At 38.9% G+C, this 19,552-nt stretch overlaps 1 protein-coding gene across 1 annotated transcript; it reads left to right on the forward strand.

Annotated features, from left to right (window-relative positions):
• Positions 1–951: 951 nt before the first annotated feature.
• PSMA1 (proteasome 20S subunit alpha 1) lies at positions 952–14,324 on the forward strand. Its single transcript, XM_068988660.1, has 10 exons — positions 952–1,055; positions 2,676–2,720; positions 2,978–3,079; positions 3,199–3,302; positions 5,182–5,270; positions 5,884–5,954; positions 6,069–6,198; positions 8,896–8,975; positions 12,773–12,883; positions 13,974–14,324. The coding sequence occupies exons 1-10, from the start codon at positions 1,053–1,055 to the stop codon at positions 14,028–14,030; spliced, it is 792 nt and encodes a 263-aa protein (XP_068844761.1). The 5' UTR covers positions 952–1,052; the 3' UTR covers positions 14,031–14,324.
• The last annotated feature ends 5,228 nt before the right edge of the window (positions 14,325–19,552 follow it).

Here is a 19,552-nt window from a genome sequence, read left to right on the forward strand (position 1 = left end):
TCTTTTTTGTAAAGAAAATACCATCCTTTGTGGTTCAGTTGGTAAAGAATCTGCCTGCAATGCAGGAGACCTGGTTTCGATCCCTGGGTTGAAACGATCCCCTGGAGAAGGGAAAGGCTACCCACTGCAGTATTCTGGCCTAGAGAATCCCAGGGACTATATAGTCCATGGGGTCGCAAAGAGTAGAACACGACTGAGCGACTTCACTTCACTTCATCATTGGCAGTCGGTAAATGTTAGGTTGGCAGCTGATTGCACAACTGTCCTAAACTATTTCATTTGAGGATTTACTAAAAATTGCTCACAAAGGAGAAAATATGTGTCTCGGAAGAAAATGTCCACCTTTTTCCTTAGTTGCCTAATCTTTCAGCATCGTGCTTGGTTTTGAAGGTACAGAAAGACACTGGCGCCCTCAGAGTGTAAAGTCTCTTGAGGTAATAATAATGTTAAAAAGACTGATGATAACAAATCCTTGAAAGATGAGTTCTCCAAGGAGTAGGAGAAAGGATTCCAAAGTAGAAAGAAAAGCATGTTCACAAACAAGATAGAGGATGGTTGGCACAAAAACGGACCATTATTTGTGGCCTTTCTTTCAGTATCGTTCTTCTCATATTACACAACACCTCATATATCGTTTAAGGGGAGACTGAGGCACACACTTGATCACCTGTAGTCTCTGGTGCATCTGGTCAGGCCGGTGGAAACTGACAGGAGTCAGCAACACGGAGGTAACTTCACCAAGAACCCAAGAAGGGGTACTTGGTAGCGGCAGCCCAGCAGCTCCTAGTTCCCGCGGGCACTCCTGGCCCAAGGTTTCCAGCCAATCTCAGTTCCTCTAGCTTCCCAGGCCCCTCCCACTTCTGAGCCGCCTGAGAGCTTTGAGGGCGGGGAAGCAAGAGAAGCCTATCGGTATCTCTGGAATAAACTATTCTACCCTGCGCCGCCGCCGTCAAAGTCCGCAGTCTTCTCTGTAGATCGCCGAGCGGAAGTTTCGGCAGTGCTGTTCCATCCGCAGGTTTGCAGGAGGCCGAAGCCAGGCTCGCGCCGGAACCATGGTGCGTTGGATTTCGAGCTTAGGCAGGGTTGGGGAAGAGGTCCGCTGGCTGGGGAGTGGGGGAGCTTCTTCTCATGCCTTCCTTAGAGCGGTCCGGGGCCATGGGATTTGGGAACCGTTGCCGACGGGATGGTTCAGGCGGTGATTCAGCATCTCCGGCCTGGCCCGGGAGAGTGGAGGTCGGTAGTCCGTGCTGCCGCTGCGACCTTTCCCTGGGGTTTGTTTCGCTTTCCACGGGGCCTTGAACAGTATCTTCTCGGTCTACCAGCCGATTTCGCTCCTCAGGTTCCTTAAGTCGAGTAAATTCCGAGCGGTCCAGAGAGGGCCCTAGTGCTCTGTGTGGCAGAAAGGAAAAATAGGGGCTTAACTTCAGACCTCCTTGTACTGCCAAGTGCGGACTTGATTCCAGGGTTTGGGTTGCTGCCCGGACCGCGTTCATTTTCTTGGCGGGTCCCTCTGCAATCTTTTTCTTAGAGCTCTGTCAGAAAAACCCCTTTTCGATCACTTTGTCTGCTGTTGCTGCTACTAAGTCGCTTCAGTCGTGTCCGACTCTGTGTGACCCCATAGACGGCAGCCCAACCAGGCTCCCCCGTCCCTGGGATTCTCCAGGCAAGAACACTGGAGTGGGTTGCCATTTCCTTCTCCAGTGCATGAAAGTGAAAAGTGAAAGTGAAGTCGCTCAGTCGTGTCGACTCTTAGCGACCCCATGGACCGCAGCCTGCCAGGCTCCTCCATCCATGGGATTTTCCAGGCAAGAGTACTGGAGTGGGGTGCCATTGCCTTCTCCGACAAATGAGTGAACCGAAACTGATATTAGTGATGAAATCAGGGTTATAGTATAGAGCTCAGGGATTCCAGGCCTGTGCCTGCCATTCCAGCGCTCAGCCTTCTCACCCCCATGATTAGTCTCCCAAGTACTGTGCTGGTGGACTTAATACCGTCTTTAAAGCAGTAATGGGTCTGTTTTTACGGCAGTTTGTGTCCACTTCTGACTTCCTGGGGACATTCTTGTGTTCTCATTCAGAATGAATGAATGAAAGGCACGTTCAGTGTGTGCCTTTACATGTTCAGTATGAATGTTTTAAGTGCAGTGAAGGTTCCAGATTAAATCAGACATATCCCAAATCATAGTATGAGGGAGAAAAGTGTAGATAAAGAACTGGTGGGAGTATGTTTTGAGATTTGGGGAGAAAAGATGGAGAAGATTTCAAGAGGTAGACATTTGAGCTGACTTAAGAAAAGGTGGTAATGTTTTTGACCATTTATTAGGGTCTGATATAAGGGAAGAATATTAGCAAAGATAGAAAGGGAAGTGGACACATAGGAACTTTAGTAATTGACTAAACCCAAACCAAGTACTATGAACAGTGTTAGAACTGCAAGACTGATTGGGAAGCTAGGTACCATTTAGATCCGCCCCCACCCCCACCCCATCTCCTTATAAATGTAAAATTGACTTGCAACTGATTACAGTAGTAATCTTCCAATGAGACTGCAATAGCAGCTTTTCCTTAATGCTGGATGGAGAGAGATGGGAGAACATTTTTTAATGATAGAGCTTGTGAAGATTTTGAATTTGTAATGTTCTTGTGTTAATAGGTCTTCTTTCATTTACTTTCAGTTTCGCAACCAGTATGACAATGATGTCACTGTTTGGAGCCCCCAGGTAAACTTTTGGTTACTGCAATGTGTTTAGAAGCTTATGGGGTTGTAGGAAGTGAGAAAATGGAATATAATCATTTTATATGTTCCTGAAACGTAAGTTTATCGTTAAAGTCAGTCTTCTAGTTTTAAGAAATAGCATTTGAGATGTAACTATGCCCACTTGAGATTTGGGATTGCTAAATTATTTTAAATATATAAAAGGGTCTTGTAATGACTAAGGTGTGTTGGTGTTTTTTGTTTTTTTTTTTTTCATTTTAGGGCAGAATTCATCAAATTGAATATGCAATGGAAGCTGTCAAACAAGGTTCAGCCACAGTTGGTCTGAAATCAAAAACTCATGCAGTGTTGGTTGCATTGAAGGTAAGTAAAGCAATAAATATATCTTCCTCCTTTAGAAAACACTGTAAAATGTTAGTTTCACTATATAAATAATAAAATTATAAGCTTACTCTTTTGTCTTAAATGATGTTTCTATTTAGAGAGCACAGTCAGAACTTGCGGCTCATCAGAAAAAAATTCTCCATGTTGATAACCATATTGGTATCTCAATTGCGGGACTTACTGCTGATGCTCGACTGTTATGGTGAGTATGATCCTGGAAAACAAAAGAAATATCCCTTTTGATTCATAATTGATTACATATCTAGAAACAATCCAGATATTTTAGGAAGTTGTCTGCTAGAGTGTTTATAAGTTAAGATTATTAATACCTTAATGTATTTGGGCTCAGTTACTAAGTATTCCATTTCTTGATCACTGTAGCAGTAATTAATAGGATTAACCACATTAACATTAATGCTTTTTAGAAGTCATTGAATAATGTATTACTTGTTAACTCAGTATATATAGTTTGATGTTAGATCTGGGAAGAGCTTGACACCAGGTTTCTGAAGGATCAGCTGAACCACCTTTGCTGTCTTTAATATACCAGTATTCATTTGACATTTATTTTTTGCAAAGCTCAATACTGGATACAAAGAGTATACAAAGGTGAATCAGACATAGATCTCATCTTCTAGGAGCTTAAAATCTAGTAGAATATCTGCAATACAAGGTAGAAAGTGGAGAGCAACAGGTATATTTCTTTGGAGGGGGTGGGGGATAAAGATTATTTCCAGTTGAGAGGCATATTGCAGATGAAGAGCTGGGGCTTTGGGATCACACAGTCTTTAATTCCCACTTTTAACACTCAATCTGATGTTGCTCTAGTTACTCAAACTCTGAATTTTTTTAGTATTTTTTTCCAAGGTTATTGATAAATAGCCTAACATGTAGAACACTTCATACAGCATCTTTCAGTGTATATGTTGGTAAGTAGGAGGTAGGTAGCCACAAGTAATCTCGTCTGTGATTTAATTAGGAAAGGAGGAATATAAACACCGAAGACAGTTAATAATGCTGATGTTTAAAATTTTCAAGTTATTTGGTGAGTTCCCTGTTCTCTTAGGTCAGCAGTATAGTGATTACATTAGTGTTTTCTGTTAGCTGTTGAAAATATATGTTGCATTGTCAAACATTTTACTTAACCCAATCTTTCAAAAATATTGTCACATGTAATCGTTTAAAAGCTTTATTGGATATTTTACATTATTGCCCAAAATCTTTGAAATTTTATGTATATTTTGTACTGAAGATACATCTTAATTCAGACTAGCCACTTTTTCAGTGCTCACTAGTCACATGTTACTAGTGCCTGCCATATTGAGCAATGCAGTGTTAGACAGCCTTGGGAAAGGAACTTAAGTGAAAGTAGTGAACAACTAGCTTGGTTGTAGCAAGCCAACGTTTGATCATCGGACGTGACACACACATAAACTAGACAGAGTAATATGAAAGAAAAGGTTATCCTCTTGGCTTTAATAGGTGTGAATTTTCTTTTCCCCAGTGTTGTATTTGCTTGCATCTTGTTGGGTTTGAGACTTAACGGTGTAGTGTCTCCTCTAGAGTACTGCTATGGAGAGAAGTAACATTGACAGGAACGTGTTAACAGCGCCCTAGTATGGATTCAGTTTCTTCTGTTTGTTCTGTTGGGGAAATTTTTGTCAGCTTTCAAGGAAAAAAGCAAAGTTATTCTTTTTGCTAGCTCAAGACATGGAATTAAGACTGTCTTGCTGACAGTGGGAAGGGTAAGAGAAGAGAGATTGCTCTTTTCCTATTATGCAGCCTTTTCTTCTCTGTGATGTAAAGTGCTCTGAGGCAAAGGTTATCTAGAGCTAAGAAACGTGTAGTCATAAACTTAGGTAAAATTGTGAAAATTTTAAGGTTAGTCACTTTCAATAATAGAACATTTAAAATATAGAGATTTGGTAGAAAAATTTATCCTTGTCATTATATGTTTATGGTTCCATTGTATGGATGTATGTGTAAACATCTGGAAGAAAGCAAAAAGAAACCAAATTGCTTTGTTTGATTAGAATGACTCTGTGATTTGAAATTACCAGTTTTTCTTGTTTCTTTTTCAGTAATTTTATGCGCCAGGAGTGTTTGGATTCCAGATTTGTATTTGACAGACCTCTTCCTGTGTCTCGTCTTGTATCTCTAATTGGAAGCAGTATCCTTTTCATTTATGCATTTATTGTAGCATTTATGGATGTAGACTTTAAAGGGTCTTGATACTTAATCGTTATATTACTTATTAGGAATATGATCATATATAATATAGGTAAGATTGTGCAAACTTTAAGTTGAGTCACTTTTCAGTAAAAGAATGCTTTAAGTGTTTAGAAGGAGAATTGTAGGGGGTTTTACTATGGAAGAATAGATTCTAACTGAGTTGGTTTGTTCTTTTTATCAGCCTTTATAGATAAGCAATTAATATGTTCCAGATATAGATAAGCCCAATTTCAGAAAAACTGAACATCAATTTTAGAAGAGATTTAATGTTTGTTTATTGGTGGTTATAGATGCTCCCCCTAAATCCTTAGATCCAAAATGAATGAAATTCTCTACACCAGAAAAGATCATCTTGCTAGCACTCACTTGGGGTTTGGTGGATAGTCAAACATCTTTTAACACTAAGCCAAAGAAATATTTATTTTCTTCTTCTTGGGGTAGTGGATTATGCAACACTTAAAAAAACCAGAACTCTTTGTTGATAATATTTAATTTGAAATTAAAGACAGTACTTTACTTCTTGCTAGAACAAACTCTTTAACTAGTTTAAGAAACCCAGATACCAACACAGCGATATGGCCGGAGACCATATGGTGTTGGGCTGCTCATTGCTGGTTATGATGTAAGTTCATAGAGTATTGTTATATTTTAATGATTTTTTGAAACTAACAAATTTTCTAATTTTTAGCTCAATCAGAGTCAAGAATTATGCAGTGTATTTTTTTTCTATTTGTAGGATATGGGTCCTCACATTTTCCAAACTTGTCCATCTGCTAACTATTTTGACTGCAGAGCTATGTCCATTGGAGCCCGATCTCAATCAGCTCGTACTTACTTGGAGAGACATATGTCAGAGTTTATGGAGTGTAAGTAATTTTTCTTTTTTGCCCTTCTAGTCTTTATATAGTGAATAAACACAGTATCCTATGTGAAAAAAAGCTCTACTTTTCTTAAAAAGATTAAGCCCATGAAGTGTATATTATTTCTGCCATATATACTAGGTTTTACTTTCTCTGGCTACCAGGGCAGTTTCAGTCACCGGTCGAACTTTTTAAAAATATAATTATGTATTCCTTACCTTGAAGATTTTTTATTCGATTGGTCTGAAGTGTTGTCCCAGCCAGAGGTGAGAGCCACTGTGGAGGTTACTACTTGTAAATTCTGTTTACAGCTTTTATTTTCTGTGATTCTTATTTTTAGCCACATAGACATTTCTGCAATAAGTAGTTCATAAATAAATAAATCAGTTTAGTTGTGAGAAAGAAAAGTAAAAGATGTAACGTGATGATAGGGCAGGTTTTCAAATGGTTTGCTTATGCAAGGGTCTTAGATTTTAACACATGCTTTTTATGCATCAAGGTAATCATGCATCTACTGCCACCCCACCCCCCACCCCCCAGCATTCTTTTGTGGTGTATTGCATTCATTGACTTTTTTTTTAATTTATTTTTCTGTTAAAGGATAATTGCTTTACAGAATTTTGTTGTTTTCTGTCAAACCTCAACATGAATCAGCCATAGGTATACATATATCCCCTCCCTTTTGAACCTCCCTCCCATCTCCCGCCCCATCCCACCCCGTCTAGATTGATACAGAGCCCCTGTTTGAGTTTCTTGAGCCATACAGCAAATTCCCGTTGGCCATCTATTTTACGTACGGTAATGTAAGTTGCCATGTTACTCTTTGCATACATCTCACCCTCTTCTCCCTTCTCCCCATGTCCATAGGTCTGTTTCTCCATTGCTGCCCTGAAAATAAATTCTTCAGTACCATTTTTCTAGATTCTGTATATATGCATTAGAATAAAATATTTATCTTTCTCTTTCTGACTCACTTCACTCTGTATAATAGGTTCTAGGTTCATCCACCTCATCAGAACAGACTCAGATTTGTTCTTTTTTATGGCTGAGTAATATTCCATTGTGTGTGTGTGTGTGTGTGTGTGTGTGTGTGTGTGTGTGTGTATGTATATATATGACAACTTCTTTATCCATTTATCTGTCAGTGGACGTCTAGGTTGCTTCCATGTTCTAGCTATTGTGAACAGTGCTGCAGTGAACAACATGTGTCTTTTTCAATTTTGGTTTCCTCAGGGTGTATGCCTAGGAGGGGATTCCTGGGTCATATGGTGGTTTTATTCCTAGTTTTGTAAGGAATCTCCATACCGTCTTCCATGGTGGCTGTATCAATTTACATTCCCACCAACAGTGCAAGAACATTCCCTTTTCTCCACACCCTCTCCAGCATTTATTATTTGTAGCCTTTTGATGATGGCCATTCTAACCGGCAGAGAAGGCAGTGGCAACCCACTCCAGTACTCTTGCCTGGCAAATCCCATAGACGGAGGAGCCTGGTAGGCTGCAGTCCATGGGGTCACAAAGAGTTGGACACAGCTGAGCGACTTCACTTTCACGCATTGGAGAAGGAAATGGCAACCCACTCCAGTGTTCTTGCTTGGAGAATCCTAGGGATGGCAGAGTCTGGTGGGCTGTCGTCTGTGAGGTCGCATAGAGTCGGACACGACTGAAGCAACTTAGCAGCAGCAGCATTCTGACCAGTGTGAGATGATATCTCATTGTAATTTTGATTTGCATTTCTCCTTAATAATGAGCGATGTTGAGCATCTTTTCATGTGTTTGTTAGCTATCTGTATGTCTTCTTTGGAGAAATGTCTGTTTAAGTCTTTTTCCCACTTGGAAAAAGTTTGATTGGGTTGTTTGTTTTTCTGGCATTGAGTTGTATGAGCTGCTTGTATACTTTGGAAATTAATCCTTTGTCAGTTGTTTCATTTGCTATTATTTTCTCCCATTCTGAGGGTGTCTTTTCACCTTGTTTATAGTTTCCTTTGCTGTGCTTTTAAGTTTAATCAGGTCCCCCTTGTTTACTTTTGTTTTTATTTCTGTTACACTAGGAGGTGGGTCATAGAGGATCTCGCTTTGATTTATGTCATCGAGTGTTTTGCCTAGCATTCATTGACTTTTGAATGTTCAGCCAGCTTTGCATTCCTGGGACAAATCCTTCTTGGTCATGATGTATAACATAAATTATATATACGTAAAATGTTTATGGAAACATAAACATTACTGGATTTAGTTTGCTGATATTTTGTTGAGGTTTTTGTGTGTTTGTTAATCAGGGGTACTGATCTGTAGTTTTAATTTCTTCTGGTAGCTTTGTATAGTTTTGGTATCAGGGCAATACTGACCACATACAAGCAATTGGAAACTCTTTTATAAAGAGCAAATACAGTGACAAACATTTCACAGAGTACATTTTACAAAACTTTGAGCTGTAAAATCCTGATTGTATCAGGATTTTAATTTAACTTAGCATAAAAGAGTAACTTTAGTAACAAAAATCATGTATTCTCTCATTAAATAAAACAATAGCAATCTAATAATAGATTGTTAGAAGATTATATGGCCAAACATTAGACTTTTTTTTATTATGATATATTTAGTGTGACTAAAACCATGATTTCAGACTACAGACCTGACAAATAAATAAAGGAAGCCTAGCATGAAAATAGAATTAAGAAATAATTGTTAATTTATTATATTTAGGCAATTTGAACGAACTGGTTAAGCATGGTCTGCGTGCCTTACGGGAAACCCTTCCTGCAGAACAGGACCTGACTACAAAGGTAAATACCACATTTTCCAATTGGGGATACTAACATTATAGTTTAATCATTTATTATACAAATGTAAGTAATAGATGTGTGTCTACTTATAGTTCTTTAATTTGTAAGATGGTTTCCTTGGCTCATTCTTTCTCTTTAAGGTATTCACTAAATGACTGATTTTTAAATGATTTTTAAATATTTCTTTTTGGTATAAAGCAATAAAACATATAATTCTGTTGCAGAATGTCTTTCATCAAGAGATAGGAATATCTTTGTATTTTTAATATACATTGAGCACCAGTCACGTGAAGGCAGGAGGCACGGAGAAAATATAATGCATACAACAAACATCTTGGCATTCCTGGGACATATATCCAGGTGGGCAAAGAGAGACAGTGTACGCACAAGTAGATTATGTAGGATATTAGAATGTGATAAAGGCTTAGAAAAAATAAAACAGGTTTAAAAGGAGAAAGAATGGCCAATAGGGTATAAGAAGGAGACATGGTGGGTATAATTTAACATAGAGTGGTGAAAGATGGTCTCACTGAGAAAGTGAAATTTGAGGGAAAGATCTAAAAGAGTTGAGTGAGTGAGCTATTCATATGGGGGCCTTGAGTTCAGAATGTTGCTAGTATTCAACATAAGGAGGCCAGTTGTGTTGGAGTCAGTAATCAAGAGGAGAAGAAGGAATAAAGTCAGAGAGGTGATGGAGGCCACATAGCGTATGTCCTGTAAACATTGTAGGCACTTTGGATTTTACTCTTGAGTTTGAGCAGAGCAATACTGTGGCTTGATGTAGATTTTAAAAGTCACTCTAGTTGCCATTTTGAGTGGGGGCATGGGTGGAAATAGTTTCAAGGCTATTAGAGTAATTCAAGTGATAGACTGTGGTAGATTAGAGCAGAGTCATAGAGTTGGAGATGATGAGAAGTGGTTCGCTTCTGCATGTTTTGAAATTAGAACCAGAAAGCTTTGCTAATGAATTGGTTGTGAGGTGTGAGTTTAGAAAATGCCTTCAGCGTTTTTGCCTGATTAGAGGAAAGATAGACTTATGATTTACTGAGATGGATGAGACATTTGGAGGAACAGAAGATCAGGCAGTTAGTTTAGAACATACAAATTTTGAAATGCCTCTTGTTTGTCCATTTGGTGATACAGTATAAGTGATTATTGGATGTTCACCCCCTAGAGTTTGGTGGAGATTGGTTTATCCTAGAACTAAGGTTTTGAAGTCTTTGTGGAAAAATGGTCTTTAGAGACTGGCTAGGATTAGATTTCTGAAAGATTAGAATAAGTTTGAAGACAAGTTTGAAGACTTGGTCAAGGGTACTCTATCCTTTAGAGATTAGAAGGTGAGAGTAGGAATCAGCAAAAAGGGACTGAGAAATATGCCAGGGAGGTAGGAGGAAAACATGGAAAATGAGGCATCTTTAAAAGGAAATGAAGAAACTGCAGTCATCCATTGGCATCAGTGGTGGGGGGATTAGTTCCAGAATCCCCTACCATGGATCCCTAAATCCAAGGGTGCTCAAGTCCCTTATGTAAAATGATGTCATACTTGCATATAGCCTATACACAGTCTTCCTGTATACCTGAAATTATCTCTAGACTACCTGTGTCACCTAATAAAATGTAAATGCATGTAAATAGTTGTAATTGCAATATAAGTGCTGTGTAAACAGTTGCCAGGGCACAGCAAATTTAAGTTTTGCTATTCAGAACTTTCTGGAATTTTTTTCCCAAAATATTTTTGATCCATGGTTGGTTGAACCCACAACTAACAAATGAAGAACCCACCAACAGAGAGGTGAACTGACTTTTAAGGAGAAGAGAGTGAAACATTGCCAATAGGCCATGAAAGATATGGACTGAGAATTAACATTTAGACTAGCAGTGATGTTACTGAAACTTGACTAGACAGTCTTAATGGAATGGAGGAGAAAAGTGTGCTAGGAATAGAGTCAGGAGAAAATGAGAGAAATTGGAGACAGCTCTTTGGAGGAGACTTTCTGTTAACGGATCCAGAGAAAGGGTGGTGGTTGGTAGAGAATGTAGTGAAAAAAGGGTTTTGTTTTGGTTTTTTAAGATGGGAGAGATTACAATAGTTTGCTGCATGGTTATAAAAAAAAATCCAATATCAAGAAAAAGATTTATGGAACTTCCCTGGTGGTCCAGTGGTTAAGACCGCACTCCAATGCAGGGGGCATGGGTTCCATCTCTGGTTGGAGAACTAAAGTCCTGCATGCTGCATAGTGCAGAAATAAATAAACAAACAAGTAAAGATGTGCACTAAGTAGATTAAACATCATTATTAAGAAAACACAGATAAAAACATCTGTATAGGATAAAAATGAGAACTGCTGGACCAATCACCAGTAGCACCTAGGTGAAAAGGTAGGCTTCAGAGAGGACTCGGGCTCTTCATTCCCAGTAACACGAAGGGAGAGAATCTAGGGACATAGATATAGGAAAGGTTGGATACTGTGGGAGATGATGAACATTCTCTTCTGATTGCTTCTGTTTTTTCAGTTAATTAGAAGCAAGGTAGGTTTTGAGCTGCAAGAGAAATGGAGAATGTTAGAAAGAGTTGTCCAGGGAAGGGGAGATTGAATGATCTAGAAACTTGTATAATACAACAACAACTAAAGGACTCCTTGAGGTTAATGATCACTAGAGAGATCAGTTACCGTATTATAAAATATGTCTTGTTATGATTGGGTAATTAATAGTTAACATGTGTATGAAGACTTTCAGTTCAGTTCAGTCGTTCAGTCGTGTCCGACTCTTTGCGACCCCATGAGTCGCAGCATGCCAGGCCTCCCTGTCCATCACCAACTCCCGGAGTTCACTCAGATTCATGTCCATCGAGTCAGTGATGCCATCCAGCCAACTCATCCTCTGTCGTCCCCTTCTCCTCCTGCCCCCAATCCCTCCCAGCATCAAAGTCTTTTCCAATGAGTCAACTCTTCACATGAAGTGGCCATAGTACTGGAGTTTCAGCTTTAGCATCATGAAGACTTTGTAACCTGCATAATCTTTTTAAATAGCATTTCCTGTCATAAAAATAATTTTCTTTCAAAAAAATTAGGAAAGTTACATTAAAGTACATTAAATTGTTATTTGTTTGTTTTAAAAATACCTATAATGCCATCACTCCAAGATGACTGTCTTTTAAATTTTGGGTATACAGTTGACTGTTGGCATTTACAACTTGGAAAAGTTGGCTCAGGTATCTGGCTTTCTGATTTTACATTTTTACTGAATCATAGAGAATGCCGTATATATCCTTAATGTCTCAAGTTCTCACTGAAATTTTAATCTTACAGGAACTCTACTGTACTGGTTAGCATTCACTGAACATTTTAAGAGTTGCTTTTTAATTTTTCCATGTAGAACACAGTTCTCAGTTCCCTAAGCTCAATATTTTAGAACCCAAAATTTATTTCCTTAAGAACCATTATGTCTTAACATATACAAGGGTAGGCTTTACCTCTCAGATGGTAAAGAATGAAGGCTTGCTGCCTAGCAAATGGTTTGTGTCCTCACACTGGTCTTCACATTCTGACTGTGAGCCAAGTTGCAAATTTCTAGGTGACACTGACCTTCAGAATTGTTCGTGGTTATCAAAAGTGAATATTAAATCTGCAGATTACAAAAGTTTACTAGTTTTCTTCTTTTTTTCCCTAAGTTTTTTTTTTGTCTCATTCAAGTGGTATATAAATTTTTATTCAACTTTTTTTCTTTTTATCATAAGCGTATTTCTAACCTAAATTCTCTTGATTTTTAAATTTTACCTTTTTTTTCCCCTTCAGAATGTTTCCATTGGAATTGTTGGTAAAGACTTGGAGTTTACAATTTATGATGATGATGATGTGTCTCCATTCCTGGAAGGTCTGGAAGAAAGACCACAGAGAAAGGCACAGGTATATAACTAATTATAACCAAGAGACTAATTCTATTGTAAATTGCTATTCCTACCACAACAGTGTAAATCTACTGTTTTTGTCTTTAATTTTTGAGATAGGCTTATAATTCATGTGGCAGTAGGAAAACTAAGAACTGATACTGAGGGGGTCAGTGATCTCTAAAACACAAAAAGGGTGATTTGGTTCTCTGTTGTAGCTTCTCAGTTCTGTGTGTTGATGGGCTCAGCTAGATGGTTCTTTGGCTCATGTCACTTTGGGTGTCTCAAACATGCAGTCAGTTGAGTGGGTAGGGCTGGAACATCCAAGATGGCTTTACTCATTTGTCTTCTTTACTCAAATTTGCTAGGTATCTTGGAAGGACAGCTAGAAGGGTGGCTGGGCCCTGGTCCATGTAGTCTCAGGGCCTCTCCTTCACCAGAGTATCTCTGGCAGGAAGCAGCTCAGAGGTTGCAAAAGTTCAAAAGCTCAGAAGCGCAAACTGCCAGGCATTGTTAAGGCTGAGGCCCAGGACTGGCACAGCATTCCTTCTTTACATTCTGTTGGTTAAAGCAAGTCATAGGGGTATCTGAGATTCTATCAGAGATGGGACTGAGAGAAAAACTCACTGGTGACCAGTTTGGGAAACTAAGTTGACTCTTCACAAATATTGAGAAAAGGATCAAGAAGTACTGGTGAATCTCAGGTTAAATACTAGCCTTTTTTGTCAAAAGTTTGAATACACATTTGCTTTTATAGGTGCTTATTTAATAGCTGTGTAATTGGTAAAAAAAGTATCTTGTTCAGAAATTTCTTCTACAGCATGAATTCTTTTTTTAACTTGAAAACGATGTTGGTATTATTTGGAGCGGCGAGATTTGCATTATTTAACCGCTGTTGGGAACAATGCAGGATATTACCTCACAGCTGCTTTGTTGGAAAATATTTTTGCTGTGTTTATTAGTGATAAGAAAAGCCTTTATTCTTGAGCAAAACAAAGTATGATGAAATGTTGGAATTGTTCATTGCTTATTATGTAATATTTGTGAGTAAAAGTATATATTGGTTAAGTGTTCTTTTTACATACTTTCTTTTTTCTTCCTCTCTTAAGCCAACTCAACCTGCTGATGAACCTGCAGAAAAGGCTGATGAACCAATGGAACATTAAACAATAAACCAGTCTGTATATGTATTGTCATACATGTAAGAATGCAGAAGCAGACACTGATGACAGTAATCTATACTTTGAACCAAAAGATGCAGAATGGTGGGATAGAGTGGTATGTTTTAGGAATCAGTTCAGATGTGAGTTTTTCCTAAGCTGCCACCAAAACCATATAATTGGGTTCATTTTTCTTTAAGAGGGCCTCTATAATCATTTTCTAGAAAGTATAGTTCTCTCTACTAATGTTTTTATATGAAGAACATAGTGTCTTTGTGGTTTTAAAGATAACTGTGAAATAAAATTGTTTCACCTGCTGATGTATCGGGGTTTTGCTTTTTAAGTAGCTTCAACTGTAAATAGTAGTCTGCGATTACTCTGTGTCATCATCATATGTGGTCACCATGTTTGCCAATTAAATTGCCTTATTTTTAGTGACAGGAAAAATATTACCTCTTATATATAACAGCCTTATACTAATACCTCAGTGAATAGACTGGCTGCATGAGAAACCTCCATGGAGGTTTGGTTCAGAATACTGATTTTTAGAGTTTAACCTTGGAGATTCCAAGTAAAACCTAAGAAAAAACCACTTTCTAATAATCATATTGGGAAGATTATTAACATGGGAATGATTTTTCATTACAACCAGCAGATGGCAGTAGTAGTATCTGTAGTCTCAGTGTAGGGAATTTTTGCAAAAATCAGTTCAGTTCAGTTCAGTCACTCAGTCGTGTCCAGCTCTTTTTGACCCCATGGACTGCAGCACACCAGGCCTCCCTGTCTATCACCAACTCCCAGAGCTTGCTCAAACTCATGTCCATCGAGTTGGTGATACCATCCAACCAACCCATCCTCTGTCGTACCCTTCTCCCTCCTTCAATCTTGCTCAGCATCAGGGTCTTTTCCAATAAAAAGTCAGTTCTTCGCATTGGGTGACCAAAGTATTGGAGCTTCAGCTTCAGCATCAGTCCTTCCAATGAATATTCAGGACTGATTTCCTTTAGGATGGACTGGTTTGATCTTGCAGTCCAAGGGACTCTCAAGAGTCTTCTCCAACACCACAGTTCAAAAGCATCAATTTTTCGGCGCTCAAAGTCCAACTCTCACATCCACACATGACTACTTGAAAAACCATAACTGACTAGATGGACCTTTGTCGGCAAAGTAATGTCTCTGCTTTTTAATATGCTATCTAGGTTGGTCATAGCTTTTCGTCCAAGGAGCAAGCATCTTTTAGTTTCATGGCTGCAGTCACCATCTGCAGTGATTTTGGAGCCCAAAAAACCCAAAGTCTCTCACTGTTTCCCATCTACTTTCCATGAAGTGATGGGTCTGGATGCCATGATCTTAGTTTTCTGAATGTTGAGTTTTAAGCCAACTTTTTCACTCTCCTCTTTCACTTTGATCAAGAGGCTCTGGTTCTTCTTTGCTTTCTGCCATAAGAGTGGTGTCATCTGCATATCTGAGGTTATTGATATTTCTCCCGGCAATCTTGATTCCAGATTGTGCTTCATCCAGCCTGGCATTTCACATGATGTACTCTGCATATAAGTTGAATAAGCAGGGTGATGATATACAGCCTTGACATACTCCTTTCCCGATTTGGAACCAGTCTGTTGTTCCACGACTAGTTCTAACTGTTGCTTCTTGACTTGCATACAGATTTCTCAGGAGGCAGGTCAGGTGGTCTGATATTCCCATCTCTAAGAATTTTCCACAGTTTGTTGTGATCCACATAGTCAAAGGCTTTGGCCTAGTCAATAAAAATAGCAAAAGGGAAATTTTAATCTCAAACCATCATTTCCTCATATCCTGCCCAGCCCTACTTTAGCATAATCTTTAGCCTGCCTTCCATTATTCCTATGAACTGTGTATGTAGATACTGCAGTACAATTTTTATCTTAGATCATACAAAATTAAGTTAGAGGAAATCTGTTTTTAAAAAACAAAGCCAGGGACTTCCCTGGAGGTACTCTGGTTAGGCCTCCACACTTCCCCTGCAGGTTCAATCTCTGTCAGGGAACTAACATCCCACAAACCCTGTGGCACAGCCGAAAAATAAAAGACAAAGCCCGTAATCCAGAATTTCACTGCTCAGAAGCCCAAAGGAGTTCTTTTCTGAGATTCATATCTTTCTAGAGAGGAACAGTTCATTTATAGACAGGCAACTTGGATTTTAGACTTAATCCTACTAATTAGCTGCTTTTGACTTGGAGCAGTTGACTTAACCCTGCTTTAGGGAAATTCTTTGGAGAATTATTGTGAAGGTTAAGTGGGAAAATTTATGTGAATCTTAATAGGTTTAACTCCTGTGACTTCTTGAAGAGAGAGTGGTAAGAGAAACTCTGGCATCCTTGTTGAAGGAATGAAAAGTGAAAATGTTAATTGCTCAGTCATATCTGACTTTTCAACCCCACGGACTGTAGTTCGCTAGGCTCCTCTGTCCATGGAATTCTCCAGGCAAGAATACGAGAGTAGGTAGCCATTCTCTTTTCCAGGGGATCTGCCTGACCCCGGGATCAAACCCATGTCTCCTACATTGCAGGCAGATTCTTTACCATCTGAGCCACCAGGAAAGTCCACCTGTAACTAAATACAGGAATGTGGAGATGTTGGTCTCCACTCGAATCAGCTTCAAGAGCCTGCCATTTGAGTTTGCAATGAGCCCACCAGTGCCATTTGACCTACAGTAAAGCTGTGTCAAGCTCATGAAACACAAACACAAAACAGAGAAAGGGAGTCATTCCATCTGTCTCCAGACTCAGTGGGTGTACTGATCTGTATTGTACTTTGAGGGAAATTTAAGTAATTTTTTTCAGTATGTAATTTTAGTCTGGCACACTGACTTTAGAACTTAAAATCCTCCCCACCCCAATAAGATTCAATTCTATTTGTACGGAGTTCATTTTGATGTCTTTTCATGTTTTATCCAGTGTGTTATACTCGGCCATTCCATTTAGTCTGTGTTAAATAATAAAATTTTTAATAATATCTTCATAAAACCTATCACTTTGATATAAAGATAACATTTAATTCACTTTGAATTTATTCAGTTCAGTTCAGTTCAGTCACTTAGTCGTATCTGACTCTGCGACCCCATGAATTGCAGCACGCCAGGCCTCTCTGTCCATTACCAACTCCCGGAGTTCATCCAAACTCATGTGCATCGAGTCGGTGATGCCATCCAGCCATCTCATCCTCTGTCGTCCTTTCTCCTGCTCCCAATCCCTCCCAGCATCAGGGTCTTTTCCAATGAGTCAACTCTTAAGACAAGGTGGCCAAATTATTGGAGTTTCAGCCTCAGCATCAGTCCTTCCAATGAATACCCAGGACTGGTCTCCTTTAGGATGGACTGCATATATGCATCTTTAAAGAACTGGTACAGTTAAAAATAAGATGCAGTAAAGTAGGTAACAGGATTCATGCCAGTTTTTTCAGTATTGAACCATTTTGTGATTTGGGATACAAGTCCCTTTTCTCTAGGCCTTGATTTTCTAGACATCTAAAATTTTCAATTCTTATATGACAGGTTCTTGCTCTTAATTTATAATTTACAATGCATTCAAAATGATATAATTACATGCTAGATAAAAAGAAGTCCCAAAACAAAGTGCATGTTATAACAAGTGAGGAAGAATTAGGCTCTATAAAATCCTGATACCTGTTAATAAACTCTGTATTTAATACACAATGGAATATTACTCAGCTATTAAAAAGAATGCATTTGAATCAGTTCTAATGAGGTGGATGAAACTGGAGCCTATTATACAGAGTTAAGTGAGTCAGAAAGAAAAACACCAATACAGTATAATAATACATATATGTGGAATTTAGAAAGATGGTAATGGTGACCCTATATGAGAGACAGCAAAAGAGAAACAGATGTAAAGAACAGATTTTCGGACTCTGTGGGAGAAGGTGAGGTTGGGATGATTTGAGAGAACAGCACTGAAACATGTATACTACCATATGTGAAACAGATCACCAGTCCAGGTTCGATGCATGAGACAGGGCACTCAGGGCCGGTGCACTGGGATGACCCTGAGGGATGGGATGGGGAGGGAGGTGGGAGGGGGGTTCAGGATGGGGAACACATGTACAATGATGGCTGATTCATGTCAATGTATGGCAAAAACCAATATTATAAAGTAATTAGCCTCCAATTAAATAAGTTAATTTAAAAAAATATATACAGTAATGCATATGCACTGGCAATGACAACTTTCAGTGCAGACTCAAACTGCTGAGCTTTTGTTACTGCTAAGTTTAGTTTTTAATGCCTTATGGGTCATTTCATGCTGATAGATTGCCACTTCTTGGGAAGTGGAATTGGAAACTAGATAACTGCATTTGTGAAAATTCCATGTTAAAGACAGAAATGGAATAACTTGTTGCACACATAGCTTGGGTTGATCTCAAGGGAATTAACCTTAAGTGAAAAAGCCAAACTAAAAGGTTACATTGTGTAATTCATTTATATTGCATTCTTGAAATAAAAAAATTACATACATGGGGACCAGGTTAATAGTATCCAGGGGTTAAGGGGGGAAGGGACAATGATGGAAAGATGATAGGAGGGAGATTTGTAATGGAATTATTAGTGGTAATCATATGAATCTTAGCTTGATATAATTGCCCAGAACTAAATACACAATGAGTACATGTAAAACTGGTAAAATATGAATGAGGACTGAGTTGTATCAATGTCAATTTCCTGGATTTGATATTGTACTATAGCTATACAAGATTTTCTTTTTGTTTACAATTGGAAGAATGGAAAAACAGACTGGTTCCAAATAGGAAAAGGAGTACGTCAAGGCTGTATATTGTCACCCTGCTTATTTAACTTCTATGCAGAGTACATCATGAGAAATGCTGGACTGGAAGAAACACAAGCTGGAATCAAGACTGCTGGGAGAAATATCAATAACCTCAGATATGCAGAAGACACCACCCTTCTAGTAGAAAGTGAAGAGGAGCTAAAAAGCCTCTTGATGAAAGTGAAAGAGGAGAGTGAAAAAGTTGGCTTAAAGCTCAACATTCAGAAAACGAAGATCATGGCATCTGGTCCCATCACTTCATGGGAAATAGATGGGGAAACAGTGGAAACGGTGTCAGACTTTATCTTTTTGGGCTGCGGTCACAGTCACTGCAGATGGTGACTGCAGCCATGAAATTAAAAGATGCTTACTCCTTGGAAGAAAAGTTATGACCAACCTAGATAGTATATTCAAAAGGAGAGACATCACTTTGCCGACTAAGGTCCGTCTAGTCAAGGCTATGGTTTTTCCAGTGGTCATGTATGGATGTGAGAGTTGGACTGTGAAGAAGGCTGAGCGCCGAAGAATTGATGCTTTTCAACTGTGGTGTTGGAGAAGACTCTTGAGAGTCCCTTGGACTGCAAGGAGATCAGCCCTGGGATTTCTTTGGAAGGAATGATGCCAAAGCTGAAACTCCAGTACTTTGGCCACCTCATGCGAAGAGTTGACTCATTGGAAAAGACTCTGATGCTGGGAGGGATTGGG

This window comes from Capricornis sumatraensis, chromosome 16 (genome assembly GCF_032405125.1).
Source record: "Capricornis sumatraensis isolate serow.1 chromosome 16, serow.2, whole genome shotgun sequence".
NCBI classification, from domain to species: domain Eukaryota; kingdom Metazoa; phylum Chordata; class Mammalia; order Artiodactyla; family Bovidae; genus Capricornis; species Capricornis sumatraensis.

Coding starts and splice junctions, on each gene's coding strand:
- PSMA1 (XM_068988660.1), top strand. Junction 2,721..2,977: donor TCACTGTTTGGAGCCCCCAG/GTAAACTTTTGG, acceptor TTTTCATTTTAG/GGCAGAATTCATCAAATTGA. Junction 12,884..13,973: donor GACCACAGAGAAAGGCACAG/GTATATAACTAA, acceptor TCCTCTCTTAAG/CCAACTCAACCTGCTGATGA.